The 22,434-nt window shown below is 38.9% G+C and overlaps 1 protein-coding gene across 1 annotated transcript in view; it reads left to right on the forward strand.

Moving 5' to 3' along the window:
- Positions 1-2,756: 2,756 nt before the first annotated feature.
- Positions 2,757-22,434, forward strand: part of pds5b (PDS5 cohesin associated factor B) — a 36,349-nt gene continuing 16,671 nt past the window's right edge. The window contains exons 1-9 of the mRNA XM_047379022.1: positions 2,757-2,893; positions 14,607-14,734; positions 14,976-15,179; positions 15,383-15,469; positions 16,265-16,362; positions 17,001-17,127; positions 18,193-18,273; positions 18,600-18,740; positions 22,018-22,133. Of these exons, the coding sequence (XP_047234978.1) occupies positions 14,627-14,734; positions 14,976-15,179; positions 15,383-15,469; positions 16,265-16,362; positions 17,001-17,127; positions 18,193-18,273; positions 18,600-18,740; positions 22,018-22,133 (962 nt within the window). The 5' untranslated portion in view covers positions 2,757-2,893; positions 14,607-14,626. The remainder of the gene's footprint in view (positions 2,894-14,606; positions 14,735-14,975; positions 15,180-15,382; positions 15,470-16,264; positions 16,363-17,000; positions 17,128-18,192; positions 18,274-18,599; positions 18,741-22,017; positions 22,134-22,434) is intronic.

The following is a 22,434-nucleotide window of genomic DNA, read 5'->3' on the forward strand; positions in this document are numbered from 1 at the left end:
GCTCTCAAATACACTGATTGCTTAATTGAGGCCTGGGTGTGCAGGTTTAAAGCGAGTGGAGTGAAACTGTTCAAAACTCTTAGGAAACAAACCGGGCTGTGAAGGAAACATGTGCTTCAAAAGCAAATTATGAGCCTACAATTTTATCTAAAGCCAAAGAAAACGGTAAAATACAAAAAAACTGTAAAAAGAATTGAATACACAAAAACAAATCACAATCATAAACTCAAAGTTGGTGATAATATAATCTTTGAACATGGGTTAGTATACGTTTATGAATCAGAAAGAACTTTATTGCCAGGTGCAGTAAAGTACATTGATAACACTCGGAATAGGAGGAGATTGGTTACTGTTCAGCAGACTGAATACTGTAGCGAAACTCTTCTGGTGACGTGAGGTCTTGGTCCTAATGGACCGGCAGAATATTCTGGCAGAAGGGAGGGACAGAAAAAGTCTGTGTTCAGGGTGAAATGAGTTGGGCGCAATCCTGGTTGCATGTCTCCAGGTTCTGGAGATGAAGGCTACAGCTCCTGGAGAGATAGAAGGTTGCAGCCCATTACTTTTTCTGCAGGGTGTGTGATGCACAGCAGCTTGGCCTTGTTGGACTCAACTGAGATCACCAGAGTGTCCCAGAGGTTGGCAGGAGAGAGGTGGGATCTCCTGTTTCTGGTCCAGGTGTCAGAAACATGCTGCCCCAGCCTCACATGCTGCTATTTGTCTGTCAAGTCCATAATATACCTGCACATAAAGATTGGCTAATTAAGCTGGAGTAGCTTGTCTTAGAGGAAAACTTTGTTTTAAGATGTCAGAAAACTGTCTGACTTTTGAATGTGCCTTGTTGTTGTTTATAAATTATATTTTCACATTTAATGGCCTCCAACCAACAGATCAGCCATTAAATCAGTAGATTCTCATTGAAATAGAGCAAGAAAAATTATATTTAAATTAGCCCTTATGTCATGTTTCAATAAAATAGAAATTCTCGATGTTCTTTTTTTATTGACATGTTTGTAAAGTTTGTATTTAAATGTTTGAACGGACTTGCGTCACCATCTCTCTGTGGGTATGTTTGAACTCTGATAGATCCGGTTATGTTCAAATTCCATCTTGTGAAACATCCTTTGTCCTGGCGGCTTTCTACCTTCAAAGGAGTAAAGATCTGGAACACATAACCCGCTAGTTTAAAATCTATTGTCATTTTTTTTGAGTGCATTTTAAGTGCATTTTTTATACTTTATTGGGAATTTTTTTTTTAAAGTAGTTGGGGTAGAGTGTGTACACCATAAACCCAGGCTATGAGTCCTCGAAGCGGTTGTCCAGGGTTCGATTCCTTACCCTGGGACCTTTGCTGCATGTCTTCCCCCCTTCTCTCTCTGCCCATTTCCTTTCCCTGAAAAATGTAGTTGGATTTCTTTGTGTGCAATAAACCAGGTGTAATACACATTTTACTTTGTATGACTTGAATGATATCAGCCTCACTTTCTATTAATGATTTATTTAAAGATATCTGTTTACATTCCATGGTTTAGTATTTTTGTTAAAACCCATTTTTAATCTAGAGTTTTCCCCTATAAAATACATCTACAAGGCTATTTCTCCACAATTATCCACAAAGTGTTATTTTAGTAGTTGTAGTATCATGGGTTAAAGTCCAGTCAAATGAATTTAATGACTCATTGCCTAATTTATCATCTGTGTCAAAATTAAAATATTATTAATGAATATATAAATGGGCAATTAAGAGGCTTCGGCAGCACCTTGTGGCGTGGAAACATTTGAATCAGGTGTGCTGGAGCAGAAACACATCTGAAACATGAAGGACATCGGTCCCTGAGGACCAGGATAGAGACACAATGAACTTGAGTGAGTCAGTGTTAGTACTACCCACTGGCTTTGATAGGTTATGGATAAAATACATTTATAATGTGCTCCAACATGGGACCATGAAATGCTTAACAGTAAAACATGTTTTAGTCATTTGTGTGTGTTGTACATGTAATGTACAAACAGTATTTTGATATGTACATTATTACTACGTAATGAATTAATGACTTTGTATTTATTTATGACACATTAAATGAGTCGTTTAACGTTTTTACTATTTATTAAATTTATAAAATGAAACATTGTCTACTTGGCCATGAAGAGCTCGAATCAGATACATGGTATTAGAGCGCCCCCTTAAGGCCGTGTTGGTCACAAAATCTGAGCAGGAAGACAAAGCAAAATGTAAATACGCAACATCCCCGACAACACGTACCATCCTCATATGGCTCAAGCGCACCGGTGTCAGATTTGATAAATATGATTAATATGAATAGTATGATGGCTGTTGGCTTTGACATTAAACCAATTCTTTGAAAGACTGCCTGAACAGTGGCAAGTTAAGCTTTCCAATTAGCTGGGATGCTTTAAAAAAAGATGAAGAGTGATTTATAGAATTTGCAGAACAAATATAACTATTATTTGAGGATACCATCAGAGACCGCGTTCTTATTTATTAGTACACGTAGAATAAATGATATTTTGGTACTGACAAAAACTAGACTTTTAACAAACGTTTGCACTAAAACTTAAATTTGAAAATAAAAACTTATAAAATAATAGGAATTTTCTACTCTCCTTATTTTGGGCCATTAAATATCAAAATATATTTTCTATTATTATTATTTCTATGACTTTTCCCATTTTTAAGAAAAGATCAAGATAGAAACAATGCGTCACTTGAATGGCCCAACAAAACTACATGGACACGCCTTTAGGTGGCGCTACTCGCTCACCAATAGTTTGCACCCATGGGCACTGAATCGATGCATATTGGCGCCATTTTGGAGCTAGGAGGGGGAAGAGAGCTGCAGAGGAGAATACGATTTATCACAATTCACCCTAACAGGTAAGAAATGCACGGAAAAACAAACCTATTGAATCGTGAACTAATAGTATGTTTTGTCCCGCGTGTGGGAAAAAATGTGAGCGAGTATATAGCCGTGGAGTACTCTGGTTTTCATGCGGCGAAAGCTGGAGCGCAGCCCGCTTTGCTCGACTGTGTTCTCGGCTGCCTTGTCTCGATTCTCCGCGTTGCTTTTACTTGGTCCTGTGCCGCAAAATGGTTAGCCGGAATAATATTAGCCTGTTGGGTTAGCTTACTGTCACGGTAGGACGATCACTCAGTGAGCCGTGTGACGCCTGGAATCGGGGCAGTTGTAGCCACATAACGGTAGTTAGCCGGGGTGTTTTGTTACTGTCTGTCCGCCCTGTCACTGAGATTGCTGTTGCTAATGTTAGCTCCAGCACGCTAGTAGATGGTGTACAGACCGACCAGCTAACAGCAGCTAACTGGGTTAGCCACATTCTAGCAGCCAAGCAGTCTTCCTTTACATGCTACTGCGATTCCATAACAATAACGTCTATGCTTAAAAGGCTTGCATGTTTCCCTCTAAACCTGCTGGAAATAACTGTGCATTATGCTGTTTAGATATTTTTTTTTTTTTTTGTTGTACGACGTTTTTCTTTCTTTTTGGCGCTCATAATGGCTGCTTTATCTTTCGGAATGGGTAATATTAACATATAAAACTACATGTTTAGAAATTTGCGTCATCAGAAGTTGGAAATTGTAAGTGCTGTAACCCAGGATGATGGAAGAAAGCTGGGTTTTTAGCAAGCCTGGCTTAGTTGTTGCCTCAAAACTCCAAACTAAGCTGAGGAGGACCTGGAGCTTTTATTACTACATTAGCAGTCACTGCAGTTACAGCACTCGCTTTAAACTTTAATAAGACCTGTAAAAATACTGCGGTAAAAAAAAAAAGATTTAAAAATAAAAGTACTGAAAATATGCTGGTGAAAATCAAAGACACATAAAAGCGCATAAAAAAAAAAAAAAAGAATACAATACCTATTTGTAAAAAAATACTTTTAAGTAATAAAAAAAAAGTATGCTTTTAAAATAGAAGAAAATAAAAATAAAAATGCATATTTAAAAATGTAACGTGATTATAAAATAAACTAATTCAAATAAAAATTCTAATATAAAGTACATTATAAATGGAAAATAAAAGTAAATGTAATTAACTAAATTGCATTTGAAAAAGTAAAGTATCTAAATCCTAAAAGGAAAAATGCATATTAGTAATAAAAACATGCATAAATAATCAAATAAAAGGTGCATCAAGAATTATACCAGCCTATTCTGCAACGCTGCACAGATAAGAGGGTATGAATGGTGGATGGATAGTAGAAAAAAAACATTTGAACTGTCCTGATACTGGTTTCAGTGAAGAAGTAGTGGTTAAACAAACCACCATGAAAGTAGGAGGCATTCTGTCATTGCAGGTACTTCATTTAAAGGTCACCTTTATGGGCTGTTTTGTTTGTTTTGGCAGCTGTCTGAGATTTCTTCATAAATATTATAGTCAAAGGTTGTTAGAAGAAGTCTTTGGAAATTGGGATTGCATGAGTGTGATGCATTGTTTACACCGTAATCGCTTAGAATAAACAGATGCATTATACAGACTTTAACTGGTCGACACTGAGTTCTGTCTTTCTTTAATGTCTGACATGCCAATTCCTTATACAATTTACAAACTACATTTTGGTTAACTTCTTTTTGCTTTTCATAAATTCAGCATAACAGACATTGACAATAAAACAGAGGCATGATCCCTCATAGATGCAGTAGCTTTAAAATCTGCAGAAAACTAAGGAAAAGCAATGTTTTTCCTCGTTTATGCATCAAAGCATATGCCCCTACTGTCTGATACTGACTAAAAACAAACAACAAAGCATGCTGTTTGTTGACGCTTTAAAAGATTGAAACAAGTGTTTCATCTTAATGCTTTTAATAAACAAGAAAAAACATTTTGTATATTTTACTTGCTTATCATATATAAAATTAGAGCTGATCAAGGAAAGCTTGGCTAATTGGTGCATCACTACGAACGGGAAAATGCAATATGACAAAAATGTAAAATAGTTTTAATTGAATAAAGTCGGTGTGTTTTGTTCTGTCACAATCTAATTAAACAGATTTGGTTTGTTGGTTAGTTGTTTGTCTCCTTTTTTAAATCTAACATTGAATACGGTTCCTTATGCGTTAAGCAGAAATAAAGCTGATCATAACTGCATTTTATTTGTACTTGTCTCTAAAAGCTGCTTATGTAGTTGAATATTTCTGACAGTTCAACAGCTAGGCTGGATTTATGCCCATGCTTCAACTCTACATTCATGTCTGTAGAAACACAAAGCGTTGTTTACATTCACATCCCCTTCATATTCTTATACAGTGCAGTTCATGTTGTTTTGACTCCATTTGCTGCAGATTTGAATGTCCTTTGGGCATACAGCACATCACAACACATGCCTTTATTGTAAATGAAACATCTTGTCCAACTTTTAGTTCTCTTCACTTCTTCAGAAGCTTTTTTATTTATAAAGACTACTCTCACCAGGCATTTGGATGAGAAACCTTTCCTTGAACAGTGGCTTAGGTTAAGTGTCAATAGATTGAACTTGCAAGGCCTGTGATTGGGCAAAGTTTTTTATGTACATTTCTTTTAAGTTTTATCTCAGTTTTTTTTTTTTTTTTTTTTGACTTGAACGCATTGGACCAATTGTAATCCTGAAAATTGCCCCCATTGTTGTTTTTGTTAGGTTATATTGGCTTACTTTTGGCAAAGAACGTTTTTTTGCAGAAAATACCGCCCTAGTTTCTTTAATTTGAAACAGCAAAAACCTCTTTGACAGGTTTTTCCCATTCAGCCCGTTTGTATCCGCATATAGGTCATTGAGTTCACCTTTTGCAGCCAGCTTGTGTCCAGGTTTCACTCTTATTGCGGGTTTTCTCCCTCTTTCCCGGCCCACCCACAGGGTTAAAACCAGCCTGTCTCTGTCAAGATTCAGATTTGGAAATGAGTTACATTTGAGTCTTTAAAGTGGAGCTGGTGGCTGTGTTCAAATGAGCAGAACTGGCAGAGCAGAGGAGTAGTATGGTACAAAGCCCTCTGTTGGGAGGTAAATGTGTTTAACTGTGATAAACCAGTAATGAGCTCAAAGTAGCCCATGCTCAGGGTGTTAGGAGAGGGGTAAATGCAGCCCCTTTGTTGTTATTTACTGCTACATTTGTGAGATTTTCACTGATGGAGGGTAGCAACACATTCACATCAGGTTCAGAAATGATCTGCTCAGATTGGCTGCATGTATGTGTGTGTGTGTCTGTGTGGTGCAACGATGGAGGGATGGACTCAGATTTGGCAGCAGATGTGGGATGGAAAAGAAGCTCACAATCCAGCAATCTGGCAGCCTGCCAGTGTCCAATGTGTGTGTTTGGTCTCTGCATTTGTATGTGTGTGTGTGTCTGCAGTAGCTTGACTGCTGCTTCTGACAATTGTCATAACTGGCAGTTTTTAAATTTGTATTACATCTTCTTGGCCCAGACAGTTAATTCAATGAAGGAACAAGTTTTAAGTTGACTTAAGAAAAAAATACAATTACAAAATAGTCTAGATTTCAGTTTTTAGCTTTAGATGTTATGTTCATTATTGAGCTGGAGACAGTGAAAAGATACTGATGCTGCTTGGATGTGGATGTGAATACAGGTCCTTCTCAAAATATTAGCATATTGTGATAAAGTTCATTATTTTCCATAATGTCATGATGAAAATTTAACATTCATATATTTTAGATTCATTGCACACTAACTGAAATATTTCAGGTCTTTTATTGTCTTAATACGGATGATTTTGGCATACAGCTCATGAAAACCCAAAATTCCTATCTCACAAAATTAGCATATCATTAAAAGGGTCTCTAAACGAGCTATGAACCTAATCATCTGAATCAACGAGTTAACTCTAAACACCTGCAAAAGATTCCTGAGGCCTTTAAAACTCCCAGCCTGGTTCATCACTCAAAACCCCAATCATGGGTAAGACTGCCGACCTGACTGCTGTCCAGAAGGCCACTATTGACACCCTCAAGCAAGAGGGTAAGACACAGAAAGAAATTTCTGAACAAATAGGCTGTTCCCAGAGTGCTGTATCAAGGCACCTCAGTGGGAAGTCTGTGGGAAGGAAAAAGTGTGGCAGAAAACGCTGCACAACAAGAAGAGGTGACCGGACCCTGAGGAAGATTGTGGAGAAGGGCCGATTCCAGACCTTGGGGGACCTGCGGAAGCAGTGGACTGAGTCTGGAGTAGAAACATTCAGAGCCACGGTGCACAGGTGTGTGCAGGAAATGGGCTACAGGTGCCGCATTCCCCAGGTCAAGCCACTTTTGAACCAGAAACAGCAGCAGAAGCGCCTGACCTGGGCTACAGAGAAGCATCACTGGACTGTTGCTCAGTGGTCCAAAGCACTTACTTCGGATGAAAGCAAATTCTGCATGTCATTCGGAAATCAAGGTGCCAGAGTCTGGAGGAAGACTGGGGAGAAGGAAATGCCAGAAGTCCAGTGTCAAGTACCCACAGTCAGTGATGGTCTGGGGTGTCGTGTCAGCTGCTGGTGTTGGTCCACTGTGTTTTATCAAGGGCAGGGTCAATGCAGCTAGCTATCAGGAGATTTTGGAGCACTTCATGCTTCCATCTGCTGAAAAGCTTTATGGAGATGAAGATTTCATTTGTCAGCACGACTTGGCACCTGCTCACAGTGCCAAAACCACTGGTAAATGGTTTACTGACCATGGTATCACTGTGCTCAATTGGCCTGCCAACTCTCCTGACCTGAACCCCATAGAGAATCTGTGGGATATTGTGAAGAGAACGTTGAGACCCTCAAGACCCAACACTCTGGATGAGCTAAAGGCCGCTATCGAAGCATCCTGGGCCTCCATAAGACCTCAGCAGTGCCACAGGCTGATTGCCTCCATGCCACGCCGCATTGAAGCAGTCATTTCTGCCAAAGGATTCCCGACCAAGTATTGAGTGCATAACTGTACATGATTATTTGAAAGTTGACGTTTTTTGTATTAAAAACACTTTTCTTTTATTGGTCGGATGAAATATGATCATTTTGTGAGATAGGAATTTTGGGTTTTCATGAGCTGTATGCCAAAATCATCCGTATTAAGACAATAAAAGACCTGAAATATTTCAGTTAGTGTGCAATGAATCTAAAATATATGAATGTTAAATTTTCATCATTACATTATAGAAAATAATGAACTTTATCACAATATGCTAATTTTTTGAGAAGGACCTGTAATTGCATTTGTTGTGATGTCCTTTGAGAAAATGCAGTTGTTTCCTGCCAAAAGCCACCATTAAACATTAGTCGCATAGAAACCAATAGCTACAAGGCATGCTAGTCAGCAGTCGGCTGAATTTGATGAAGAACTTAATATTTTGACTTGTTAGACGTTGACATCAGAATCTGTAAAATCTATTGTCAGAGAGACATTTGCCTTGATTAAAAACAGTGCGTCAATCATCTGTGCTAGAACCTGTCTTGTTACCTTTGGTGTCTCACCAGGCAACATTATCAACATGTTTTAACATCACAAAAAAATATCGCAGTGCCGTATTTGATAGCTGTACGGCTGAAATGGCATTTAAAGTTGTGACATATATTTAAAAGCATTTGTTCCTAAAAACAGTTTTTAAAGCAGCAACATTAAATTAATAGGGCAGTCAGAGTTTTCAGTGACAAATGTGTCTTGCCACAATGAGAAAACTTGGGTTCACTGTGTTGTTTATTCCATTTATATTTGCCGGTCGATGTTTTTTAGCCGGTTGGCCATAAAAACTCAAAACAAAGCGTGGCAGCAGACCCGAGGCCTGTTCTTCAAAGCACGATGAACAGCCTCAATAAATTAGAATATGCTTTCCTAAAGAGGTTTGTGTGTCTTTTAAGAAATGAGATGTTTTTATCATATCAATAACAAAGATAAATGTAGGAGGTACATTTGGCCTAACAGGCTGTATGTGGGAGCAATTTAATAAGATGGACAACAGATTGCAAAGAGTCGTGTGAAATGATTTGCATTATTTTCTGGTTGTATTTGCATTTTTAAACAGTTCTGCAAATGGGATTTCAACGTCCTTGTACTGTTAGTCGAAAGTATAATAATTAATCCATAAAGTCCTGCAATTTTTAATGTAATTCAGTGTTTAGGACAATTTCTGAAAATAAATCTCATTAGTAATTATTCATTACTTATTTTAATTTGTTTTTTAAGTTTATATTGAAACAAATACCACATTTCCTAAAGAAATCCTCCATATGTTGAGCTTGTTTTATAGTACAGGCCTCTGAAAACAACTTCGACCATGTTGTCGAGCTACACTGTGAAGCTTTACAGTCCTACTGTGGACTCTTCTAGTGATAAATCATTGCTCAAGCCTATAAACTGCCTACCTCCCAGATGACCACTAGTACTGCTGCTTTAGTAAGGCTGGTAGTGTTGTGCCCTCTGCAGTTTACTGGATGCACATAAGAATCCAGTTGTTAATTTCACATTTTCATATTTGTGGGAATGCACACTGTCAATTGCACATCCTTAAATTAAAGTGACTTCGTGCTTGTGAGGTTTTCTCCTTAAAATACACGATCTTGTCTTTGGTCTTTGGAGGTAGGACTCCTCGCACCATTGAATGAGGTCATCAGTCACCGGACCATGGTTGCTGGAGAAGACTAACAACAACTGAATCATCTGCATACTTTATTATGGACCTGTTGCCATGAATGTTCTGACACATATTGGTATACAGAATAAAAAGTAGAGCTGAGACTACACAGCCCTGAGGTGAACCAGTGAGGTATATTTGAAATCTGAAAGACAATTATTAACTCTCACTCTCTGGGTCCTGGTAATTAAAATGTCCAAGACCTCAAGAGTCTACTCTTCTGTAAGGCCTGCATGCAAACTGCATGGGATCTAAAATCTGCTCAGTCTGCTTTAAAATCTCACATCCGATTAACCTTTCAAATATTTTCATTAAGACTGAGGTCAGAGCTGCTGGTCTGAAATCACCAACCGTTTCAAGACAATTGGGTTTAGGGACAGGAACAACAACAGCATATTTCCAGGTGTTAAGAACATGTTGTTTGTAGAGACTTCACTGAACGGACCGCAGACATTATCTGAACCATAGCTTCTGTTCACTTTTACCGTGTGAAAAGCCTTTTTGACATCCTGAAGGCTGATGTTAAAATGCTGAGTATCTTTATGTTTATAGACACGTTTCTGGATTTTTTCACTAAAATCATTAATATCAGAATGACAATAAAAGGAGTTGAAAGCATTAGCCAGGTCAGAGTCTGAATTAAAACCATCTAAGGAGACATGAGTGTGACTTTGTAGGTTCTGAAGGCCTGCAACAGTTTTCACACTAGCCCAAGCTGTACCAAGTTTTAAAATTTCAAGGATTAATTCATTCATGGCTGAATGGAGATCAGAGACCGTTCCTTCTTTAAAAGCAGGTGATTTCTTCTGTTAATAGGACTTGACAGATTTGGTAATCCACAGTCGGTTATTTGGATAGGTTTTAACACGCTTACATGGAATAATCATGTCCCCGCAAAAGACAATATAGGAGCATGTCACATCCACTGATGAGTCCAAATCATCACCACATGATTGTTAAAAAGTTGCCAATCAGTACACCTAAAACAGTCCAGATTGGTCGCTCTATAGAACTGTCTAAGTGGGCAGCAGATGCACACAGTTATAGAGAGCAGAGCCCAAAGGAGGGAGCAGGACAGCTTTTTAACCTTCACCGATCCATAACATAGAGCTAGTGTCTTGTCCCGTCTTGTTGGGGAGGAGATGTACTGATAAAAATGTCCTTAAGTTTTTTTTGTTTTTTTTTTAAGAGAGACGTGGTTAAAATCATCTAAAACAAAGGAGATGGACTACAGATTCTGGACAACCTCAAATATGGTGCTAGAGGCAGACGCGGGGTTCACTTTCGGGTGAATTTACACAATTGTAATAAAGAGCTGTGGGAATTCACGGGGAAGGTTAAAGGGCCGTAGGAACAGATAATAGTGTAACGTCTGGCATACAAATACGTTCTCTTACAGCCACAGAAGAACAGTAACGCCTGTTACCTCTGCCTGGCGGTCCAGTCGAGGTGGAGCCCGCTGAAGCTCTTAATGGACAGGTTTGAATCCAAGTCCTGTTCGGTGAGCTGCGTTTCACTGAGGGCCACGGTGCAGCAGTCTTGAGAGTCCTTTTTGTAGTGCATAGTACTCTGAAGTTTGTCAAGTTTATTTCTGAGGTACTGGACATCTGCCAAGATGAGAGAAGGAAGTGGTCTCCTCAGCGAGTCTTAGACCCTCTCGTCTTCACTGCTTTGTTTTTCTCACATATTTCTTTCCTCTGGTTTCGTGAGAATCTTTCTCAAAAAGATCTGGTATATGAAGGTTGAGGTCTGACACTCGAGCCAAAAGTGGCAAAGTTTAGCGGCAGAAATGTGTCTCTGGAGTACTGAGTCCGGACCTCACGAGAAAAACTGGTAACTTCACTGATAGCAGCAGGTTAACCAGGAAACACAGCCCGATGAAAAAGAGAAGAAAGTCCATCTCTATTTGACTTGCATGACTTACGAGCTTACACAAAGGTAAACACAGCCCCCAGTTTCCATAATCACAGAGAAACAAACAAAATGTGTCAATCTGGACAACTGTTGCTTTATTATATTTAAGTAGTAATGTTGCCCTTACACGTTTTTTTGGTTCTTGGTTACGGGTTTGTAGAATTAATGATAAATTAATTTATTGATTGCTTTAAAGTGAAGTTTCTCGGTGCTTGTTTAGCAATCAGGTACTCTGTGTTTCTATAGGTATTTACCATCTGCTTGGCGGATGAGCAAAACAAGCCCATTTTTCGCCTCAGCATGCTAAAATCCAAATATTTTTCCTGCTGCATGAACACCATGGCAGAGTGGCTCATTTGGGTGGTTACAGTACATCTTCAATGTAGACATTTTTACTGTGTTAGGAAGGCTCCAGAACATCTTTGGGGAGACACTTTGTGAAGCTGAGATTTATGTGTTCTGTATATCTGAGTCGCCATGGGATGTGGCTGCAAGGCTGAGTTCATTAGTGGTTGGGAAATGTGGTTTATCTTTAGTTTTGTTTCTAAAGCATTGCTCCAATCCCTTATTTTTGTACTTGTCCACCTACTAGGAAGGGACCTAAAATGAGTAAAAGCATCCGTTGTCTAAAGCAAACTTGGTTCTTCAACAGCTCCTAGACAGACCAGCTAACCTAGCCATAGGGCTGCATGATATAAGCAAATCATTTATTGAATTGTGATGCTATTGCTGAAAACTGCTCAATCCTTTTAAATATTTTAGATTTCAATATTGACCAAAAACTAAGTGATTACAATTTTTTTTTTTTTAGCGGCCCTATTAAACCTACAGTGTAATACTCAATTATTTGCAGCTCATTTAATAAAGATTCTTAATAAATAACTGTTTTGGATAATTGAGTTGAGTCTGACACTCAACAGTCATAATTACTCATGTGGACTTTTGGGAAAATGTATTGCCCAACTTTGGTCTTCTTAATGCCTTAATATCTGGAGGCTTATTGAGTAAAACTGCTATAAAAAAAGGCACGCAAGTAAAATATGAAGAAATTAGCAATAAATCGAGAGAATTGCACAGTAGTGATTGATGTGTCTTTTTGACCCAGTCATAAACAGGGCACTAAATTTACCGTTGAAGCTTTTTCCTTTATTATGTGAAAACGTTTCAGCATTTTTGTATCCCAGAGGCTGTAGAAATGAAATATGGCATCCATCCTTTCCCCCTAAATATAGCCATCTCACCCTGGGCACTGAAACCCTGTAGAAAAGCCATTACCATGCTATGGATACCTTGTTGAATATTTCAGTGGCTGCTTTATTGCTGATTTCTTTAAAAGTATTCAAAGGATGTTCTGGGTTTGCATTTGTACAGGTCCTTCTCAAAATATTAGCATATTGTGATAAAGTTAATTATTTTCCATAATGTCATGATGAAAATTTAACATTCATATATTTTAGATTCATTGCACACTAACTGAAATATTTCAGGTCTTTTATTGTCTTAATACGGATGATTTTGGCATACAGCTCATGAAAACCCAAAATTCCTATCTCACAAAATTAGCATATCATTAAAAGGGTCTCTAAACGAGCTATGAACCTAATCATCTGAATCAACGAGTTAACTCTAAACACCTGCAAAAGATTCCTGAGGCCTTTAAAACTCCCAGCCTGGTTTATCACTCAAAACCCCAATCATGGGTAAGACTGCAGACCTGACTGCTGTCCAGAAGGCCACTATTGACACCCTCAAGCAAGAGGGTAAGACACAGAAAGAAATTTCTGAACGAATAGGCTGTTCTCAGAGTGCTGTATCAAGGCACCTCAGTGGGAAGTCTGTGGGAAGGAAAAAGTGTGGCAGAAAATGCTGCACAACGAGAAGAGGTGACTGGACCCTGAGGAAGATTGTGGAGAAGGGCCGATTCCAGACCTTGGGGGACCTGCGGAAGCAGTGGACTGAGTCTGGAGTAGAAACATTCAGAGCCACCGTGCACAGGCGTGTGCAGGAAATGGGCTACAGGTGTCGCATTCCCAGGTCAAGCCACTTTTGAACCAGAAACAACGGCAGAAGCGCCTGACCTGGGCTACAGAGAAGCAGCACTGGACTGTTGCTCAGTGGTCCAAAGTACTTTTTTCAGATGAAAGCAAATTCTGCATGTCATTCGGAAATCAAGGTGCCAGAGTCTGGAGGAAGACTGGGGAGAAGGAAATGCCAAAATGCCAGAAGTCCAGTGTCAAGTACCCACAGTCAGTGATGGTCTGGGGTGCCGTGTCAGCTGCTGGTGTTGGTCCACTGTGTTTTATCAAGGGCAGGGTCAATGCAGCTAGCTATCAGGAGATTTTGGAGCACTTCATGCTTCCATCTGCTGAAAAGCTTTATGGAGATGAAGATTTCATTTTTCAGTACGACCTGGCACCTGCTCACAGTGCCAAAACCACTGGTAAATGGTTTACTGACCATGGTATCACTGTGCTCAATTGGCCTGCCAACTCCCCTGACCTGAACCCCATAGAGAATCTGTGGGATATTGTGAAGAGAACGTTGAGAGACTCAAGACCCAACACTCTGGATGAGCTAAAGGCCGCTATCGAAGCATCCTGGGCCTCCATAAGACCTCAGCAGTGCCACAGGCTGATTGCCTCCATGCCACGCCGCATTGAAGCAGTCATTTCTGCAAAAGGATTCCCGACCAAGTATTGAGTGCATAACTGTACATGATTATTTGAAGGTTGACGTTTTTTGTATTAAAAACACTTTTCTTTTATTGGTCGGATGAAATATGCTAATTTTGTGAGATAGGAATTTTGGGTTTTCATGAGCTGTATGCCACAATCATCCGTATTAAGACAATAAAAGACCTGAAATATTTCAGTTAGTGTGCAATGAATCTAAAATATATGAATGTTAAATTTTCATCATTACATTATGGAAAATAATGAACTTTATCACAATATGCTAATTTTTTGAGAAGGACCTGTAAATGTTATTCTCAAGGTTTTTCTTTCCTCTAACGGTCTCTGTCACGCCTGCCTTGGTGCTCTACTCTGGTTTATTAAATGACTCCTCTCTCCATCTCTAGGCAGTGAAGAGCTAAAGAGGATGGCTCACTCTAAAGCTCGAGCCACAGATGGGAAGGTGACCTACCCCCCGGGGGTCAAAGAGATTTCTGACAAAATATCCAAAGAGGAAATGGTCCGCAGGCTCAAGGTGAGAGGTCTTCCCTGCTGCATCTTATTTTTGCTGTTTGCTCTAACTACATACATTTTACATCTTCTCTGCATGACATTATGACATTAATGAATGCTCCTCTTTAAAATGGAGAAACTATTATTAAACATCAGTTTTGTAAACACTAAAGAAATATTGACACCACCCAACGAACCTAATTATGTTTGTTTTTTTTCTGGCACTTTCACTTCACGTGCTCTATGTCTGACCTGCTACCCAGATGGTTGTGAAGACCTTCATGGACATGGACCAAGACTCTGAGGAAGAAAAGGAGCTTTATCTGAACTTGGCCCTTCACCTGGCCTCGGACTTCTTTCTCAAACACCCAGACAAAGATGTGCGGCTGCTGGTGGCGTGCTGTCTTGCAGATATATTCAGGATTTATGCTCCAGAAGCACCCTACACCTCTCCAGATAAGCTCAAGGTGCGAGGATGAGAGTTTTTCTTTTTCTTTTTTTTGACTACATCAAAGCATTTTCTGCGGAAACACGTTATTCTGTTCTGTCAATTATATTAGTTTTCTGAAAATTGTGTGTATTTATTAGAGGTTTTAACTATATTTTTATGTGCTTCTACAATGCAGCCTGTTTACTAACATTCAATGTGTATTGGTTTCTGTGTTTCTAGGACATTTTTATGTTCATAACACGACAACTCAAAGGACTGGAGGACACGAAAAGCGCTCAGTTCAACAGATACTTCTACTTGCTGGAGGTGTGTAGCTCTTCTGTGCAGCTTTAGTCAAATTTATTGGAAATTACCGTAATATTAAATCTGCTTTTGACTTTTTCTTTGAAATTGGCCACTTTGCCTGATGTAAAAATACTGTTTAATGTTGACTGTTTCAAAGCTAAGGGTTTGGAGAAGAGATATTTATAAAAGAATAAACTCCCCAATGAAGCAGGGAGACCTTAGGCTGGATAAATGTTTCCACAACTAATATCAATGTTTAATAAGAAATGGAGGGGAAAAAAAACATTACCGATGATTCCTATTGCCAATATATTTCTTCAAGGTCAGCTAAAAGCAAACTGCTGTATTTCCCTTGCATTACATATTTATTGTTGCTGTGCAGTCTGGAAAAATGTGGAAAACCATTTGAGTTGAAGTTTTTTTTTGTTCTGGTTAGAAAATGGTCTGGAAAAATATTTGTTACATCAAAATTTATTACTTATACCATACTGTTAGTCCCCCATCCGTCTACCCGCTTGTGCCCCATCCATTCGCCATCAACTATTTCTCAATCCACTCATGCAAGCTGTCTGTCTGTCCGTCCGTCCGTCTGTTTTTGCAGGGTTTATATTTTTAAAGCCTGACCTTAATAGAAGTCTCTGCAGTAAGTTCATTGTGAGGTTTGATATTGCATCTAAAAAGTCCTGAGAGCTATGCTAATTAGGCTGTAGAAAATGATTGAAAAATGAGGAGGAACCTTGTTTCACCCCCCTCCATGTATCTCAGCCTTCTAAATTGCTTTGTTACTAACACAGTATGTCTTCTTCCTTTGTCCAGAACATAGCTTGGGTGAAATCTTACAACATTTGCTTCGAGCTTGAAGACAGCAATGAAATATTCACCCAGCTTTACAGAACACTCTTCCAGGTCATAAAGTAAGTTTATTTTTTATTTTTTTTCTTCATTAAACGTAATCTTCATCATCGTGGGCAGCTTTTAGTTCTTGTCTACTGTTGTTTTTAACCAGTGCTGCCCCATTTGAAGCACAGTACCACAGCACAGTAGCAAGCTAGTTGTTTCTCTTTGATGCCCCCACCCCTAATCCCCTCTCAATTTCACTCTACTGAAACACAACCTTGAGGGCTGCATTCTGCAGCACAGAATCTGGCCTTTTGCCAGGGGATAAAGGTGTCTGTTTGCAACAAGGTTGAGCCAGTCCTACAATGTGTCCTGCTTGGGGAAAAATTTAAGGACAGCTTTTTCTTTTAAAATATTATTGGAAGCCGTCAGTGAGTGCAGCTCTTGCACGTTTTTTTGTGTCTGGTGTGTTTGAACGTGATGCTTGTGCCGAATAGGAGCTAATAGTTGAAATCCAGTCACCGAGGTACAAATCAAGGTAACAAGCTTGGCCTCCTGCTGAAATGAAAGTATGCACACCCACCTTCTGCGTGATCAGCGCATCTTCACTAAGAAATGCATTTTAAACCTAACAAAGACTGAACCAATTACAAGATTTGCTTTTGACTCCAGCAGAGCTCTTCCATCTCTAAAGCTTTGTGCCTTGTCTTCATAGCAACGGGCACAACCAGAAAGTGCACATGCACATGGTGGACCTGATGAGTTCCATCATCTGCGAGGGCGATACGGTATCACAGGAGCTGTTGGATACCGTTTTGGTCAACCTGGTGCCGGCGCACAAGGTATGTGCACGTTTGCAGCACTCAGGGTGCCCCATTTATTAAACCAAATGCAGATTTGGGCGCAGTAGGGATAGTAGGACAAGTTCCACCTGTGATACATTAAATGTTGCATATAGTGGCCAGTACCAACAATTAGGGGTGTTAATAATGCTGGTGGCTGGAACAACCGTAATCTGTCATCGTTTAAGTGGCTTCTGCCACAGAATTATGGAAATGGACGAGCAAATGTGAATTCTGAAGCTCGCAAACAAAACCATACAAATAGTGTGAAGACATATTTCAGTAGGACACATGCAAAGCAGAAATATTTATCTCATGTTGGTGGTGCTGAATGAAGCCCTGTCTCCACTTGAGAACCTGCAGAACCAATTCAGCTGCAGATTATGGTATTAACTGACTGCCCAGTGCAATATTGTGCACAACTGCACTCTACTGCGTCCAGATTTATAGTGTCATTGTTTTAAGTGCATCCGTGGTCTTTCTGAGAGCCCTAAGCTTTGTCACAGCTAGGTAAAAATGTTTCCTATTTCAGAAAGTACATTTTTGTTTTTGTTTTTTTAACAATACCCCTACGTCTGTTGATTGAATAGTCAAATTTACAGTTTTATTTTCTTCTTGAGTTTCCATAATATTTAGGCTTCTGCTGTCACACAGCTTTCTCCATCTTAAGGGACGTTAAGGTGATCAGCCTCTCTAAAGTTCATAGAAAAATCATTTATCAAACTCAACTCTTAATGGACATAAAGGTGAAATTTGGTGCTGCCAGACATAATTTTACCTGCATGAATATTAGGTGGAAGATCAGTTTTTGTTTTTTTTCTGTAGGCCACTTAAGTGCTGCATATTCACATATATTCAGATGGAAACTGCTCACCTAGAGACAACCTGCAGGCACTTGAACTTGTAAGACTGTGATTTGTCTAATTTTCCATACCTTGCCATTCAGTGAGACCCCTGCAGGCAAGAAGAAGTAAAGCAGCTTTAATGCAGAAGTGTTTACTTCTTTACCTTTATCTTTCTAGACATTTCTGTAATTAGTGTTTTTTTTATTCTTTGTCGGTGTAGAATTTAAATAAACAGGCCTATGACCTGGCCAAAGCTCTGCTGAAGAGGACCGCTCAAGCCATTGAACCTTACATCACCAATGTAAGTGGTTTTGTTTTTGCTTGCATTCTTTTGTGGACACTATTCAGCTCTTGGTGGAAAAAAATGATAAATGTTTGAAAAATATTAATCCTAAAAATGTGGTTCATTTTACGTCTTTCATTAAAACTACTTGGATAATAATCCAACTTCTATAGCTTTTTAATTCATTAAGTTTTCTGAAACTTTGGAGTTGGGATATTTAGACTTATTTACAGACACAGTGATAGTTTGGATGAATATTTTCATCTGGGAAAACTGAGCCCGGTTTCCTGAACCCCCATCAACACTGGTTACATTCATTCTTTTCTCACCTTGTTTTTCAACAGTTCTTCAACCAGGTTCTGATGCTGGGAAAGACCTCGGTCAGTGATCTGTCTGAACACGTGTTTGATCTCATCTTGGAACTTTACAACATAGACAGCCATCTTCTTCTCTCTGTGCTGCCTCAGCTAGAGTTTAAACTCAAGGTATTGAAAACCCTACTTTTACACCCTGCTGCACGACAGTATATGTATTTTGTGAATTATTATATATTTTTGAACTTTGTTTAAACATTAATAATAGTTGTTTAGTAGCAAAAGGAGAATTTCCTTTATGCGTCCCTGAATGGGCTTCTAGGCTCTCTGCTAGGCTGAAGCCAGTTCTCCTCAGTTGCTGCTGCTCCTAACAGAGGAGTACTAAAACGAAGAGGTGCATCAAACCACTATAAGTTATCAATAGCTGGTTGATATGTCGTTGTTGTACAACAAGAAGACTTGTTATTGTTTGCAAAAATGGTATTTAAGCTCGGCCAGACAAGCAGCTTCAGTAATCTTAGGAAGTGGGGAGACAGCTGGAGAGGCAGGTCCAGAATGGGACAGAAAACGATGAAATCGGCCAGTATAACGTATTATTCTCAGTGTTTCACTATAGTCTAAAAGTTTTAGCAGTCAAGCTCTCTGCAAGCTGTAACTTTAACATTTAAGATAGACTCCACAGTACATCAAAATGCAGTTGTCATTGAAATTGCAAAAGGGACTGCTTTGTTAGGCTGTTCTACTCCAAATGTAATTTTCTGATTGCTCTGAATGCAAACAATTTAGTCGGTGGCTGAGGTGCTAAAGCTTGTGAAGAAATGTTTGGACATCATGACGACAAAAAAGAACGATAAGAGTGAGGAAATTCTGGATTAAGCACAACCAGTATAATCATCTCGATATTTAGTAATAATGTTGTAAATACATGTTTTCTTGATATTGTGCAGCCCTATTCTAGGGCTGAATCCCATTTCATCTGCTGTTCATCATTTTTCACACTTAACCTCATGTTTTTAAGGGTAGGGTGTCCCAATAGTGTTTGGTGCATGGGAGTAGATGTTTCAGGGCTGTTGGGTAAAACATTGCAAAGTCAAATGGTTTGAAATATTAACATCTGGAATTATTTTTTTCTCAGTTTTCTGCAAACGCATAACGATATGTTAGAAAATGACAAACATCATCCAATACCGGTGTCAGTGGTGATATATCAAACATCCATAATCCCAAGCATATTTGGAGATTAATATAATAAACTTTATTAAAGTCTATTTTGGAGCAACTTTACACCAACTAGTATATTTCTTTTATTTATTAGAATGGCAATGCAGAAATGAAAATTAGAATACATTGAAATAGGGCTGCAACTAACTATTATTTAGCAAATCGATTAATCTGTTGACTATTTCTCAATGAACCGATTATTAATCGGATAGGAAAAGGGAGATTGTTTTGCAGAATTTGAACCAGGTGAAGCTAAACCTAAGTTACCTGTGGGGTTCTGGATATAGCATATTTACAAACAAGGTTTTTCATCTTAAATGCAAAATGTAAATATTTTTTTACAACTTTGGCCTAATTACTGCTCGGAGTGGGTTGTTCTTTAAGCAAATTCCATGTTGTAGAGTTATTGATTATTTGATTAATAAATTAGTTGATTAGTTGAACAATCGTTTAATCAGACAGCCCTACATTCAAATAGTTTTTGTCAATAGAGTACGTTTATGTACCGTTCGAGCAGCACTTATGGGCATATTACATCAGATCTGTAAAAGAGATTGAGAACTGGTCTGGTTTGTTAGGCTGTATTCTGAACCCACAGAGAAGGAGTAATGCGAAGTGTTGGGATAACCTTAGGAAATGGGATTCAGCCAATAACTTTTGTACCGTCTCTCCAAACTGCATACAAATGAGATTCTCGCTGGATGAAAAACATTTACAAAAATACCACAGTATTTCATAATTATCAGATTCTGCTTTAAGCTACAATTAATCTCTGATGTTAATGCAGTTAGTTAATTTTGTATTTGGAGCAGCAGATATTTCCAATCCGGTAAGTAGTTATTTCTTTTAATGGAGGGGAAAGTAAAGCAGCCTTCTTTTAGGCTGCAACGGGTCGGGGGGGGGGGGGGGGGGGGGGGGCAGTGCTGCGGCTGTTCTCCACACAGATGGAGAAAGCTCTGGTCACCTTTGCACTTTCTTTGGCATCTCTAAAAAAAAAATCACTTTACATGGTGAAGATTTTAGGGGTTTTAAAACCAAAACTTGTTTAAAACCTTGATACGTAGTTGCTGGCCCATGCAGAGTTGTAATTAATCTGAACTGTATTTCATAGACTCTCATAAAGTATCCCAAAGGATCATTACAGAGACGCAACAGCAGCCGGAGCTATGTCGCTTGCTTCTAGCATTAAATTTGTTACGGATGGGCTTTTTATTTGTGTTTCTGAACATAAATGCTTAAACCTCTTAGATAAACTTTTGAGAATCCTTAGAAATAACTTTGCCTGAAGCGTTGCCTCCCTCTCTGTCGGTGATGTTAAATCTATAAAGTTAACATCTGTGATGTGTTTAAACTGGGATAGGTGTTATACAATGCTGAGGATTTTCTTCTAATCGATAATGGTTGCCTGTCTGCCTCAACAAAACTCCACCCCGAAGGTTCAGGGGGAATATGAAACGGACTCTCTTCCTACCAGAGACGTTCTCTGGGATCTGCTTCTACCATGCTAGATACAGATGAATCAAAGCAACAGAAGAAATGGCCTCATAAACTACCTAGAAGAGCTTTCTGTAGAAAGTCACATTAAGTGCTATCTAAACACTGCTGCATATAAAACGTCTAGATGTGTATTAAATGTCTCTGCTTCACCTTTAGCTGCTGCGTTTGTTACTTTAAAATAAATCAAGCCTTTCTGATTGCAAAGTCATTGCTCTCTGCTCAGACTCTGCTTTAAGCTTGTCTACACTGAAAGCTATTTAACATTTTCTTTGCAGGTTTGTTGATTCATATAACCAAGATAAAGCAGCGATCCAGTCAGCATTATGTTGCCTCCGCAGTGTCTCATAAAGGCGTCGTGCTGATGGATAACGCTCATTAACTGTTCTGAGGGAGTCTAGATCACCGCTGTCTCCTCAACATAATAGCTGTGATAAAGTCTCTCCACCACAGACTCTGCTCCCACTCCCGTTCTCTCTTGCACATTTCATCTCTTTGTTTCTTTCCACTTATTTCTGTCCTTTCCACTTTTCTTCTCCCATCCCTTCTTCTTCTACATAAAACCATTTTCGCCATTTGTTCTGCCTGAAACGAACGTTTACATAAATGAAACTGTGACGTTATGAAAATGGTTATGCATCTAATATTGCTTCTAATGGCACAACAAGTCTATCCCAATCAACATCATCCATTTCTGAGCATCGTTTCTCCCTTTTTGTCCGCTTTTCTGCAGAGTAATGACAACGATGAGAGACTGCAGGTGGTGAAGCTGCTTGCAAAGATGTTTGGAGCCAAGGACTCGGAGCTGGCGGCACAAAACAAACCGCTCTGGCAGTGTTACCTGGGCAGGTAAAATTCTACCTACTGTTGTACAAACACTTGATCGTATTGTTTAAACATAGTTAGTAGCTATTGTCTAAAATACATGTAGTCGATACTTGATTACTATACTAAAAGGGTAGGAATACAGTGGCTTTCACCTGAGTTTTGTCACATTGTAATAACAAACTTCAATGTATTTAACTGGGATTTTATTCATAAAAGTGAATTGTAAGAAAAATAATACATGATTTTCATGTATTTAGCCTCGTTTACTTTTATACCCCTAAATAATATTCAGATCCATAATTGGCCTTCAGAAGTCAGCTAA

This window comes from Girardinichthys multiradiatus, chromosome 11 (genome assembly GCF_021462225.1).
Source record: "Girardinichthys multiradiatus isolate DD_20200921_A chromosome 11, DD_fGirMul_XY1, whole genome shotgun sequence".
Lineage (NCBI taxonomy): Eukaryota > Metazoa > Chordata > Actinopteri > Cyprinodontiformes > Goodeidae > Girardinichthys > Girardinichthys multiradiatus.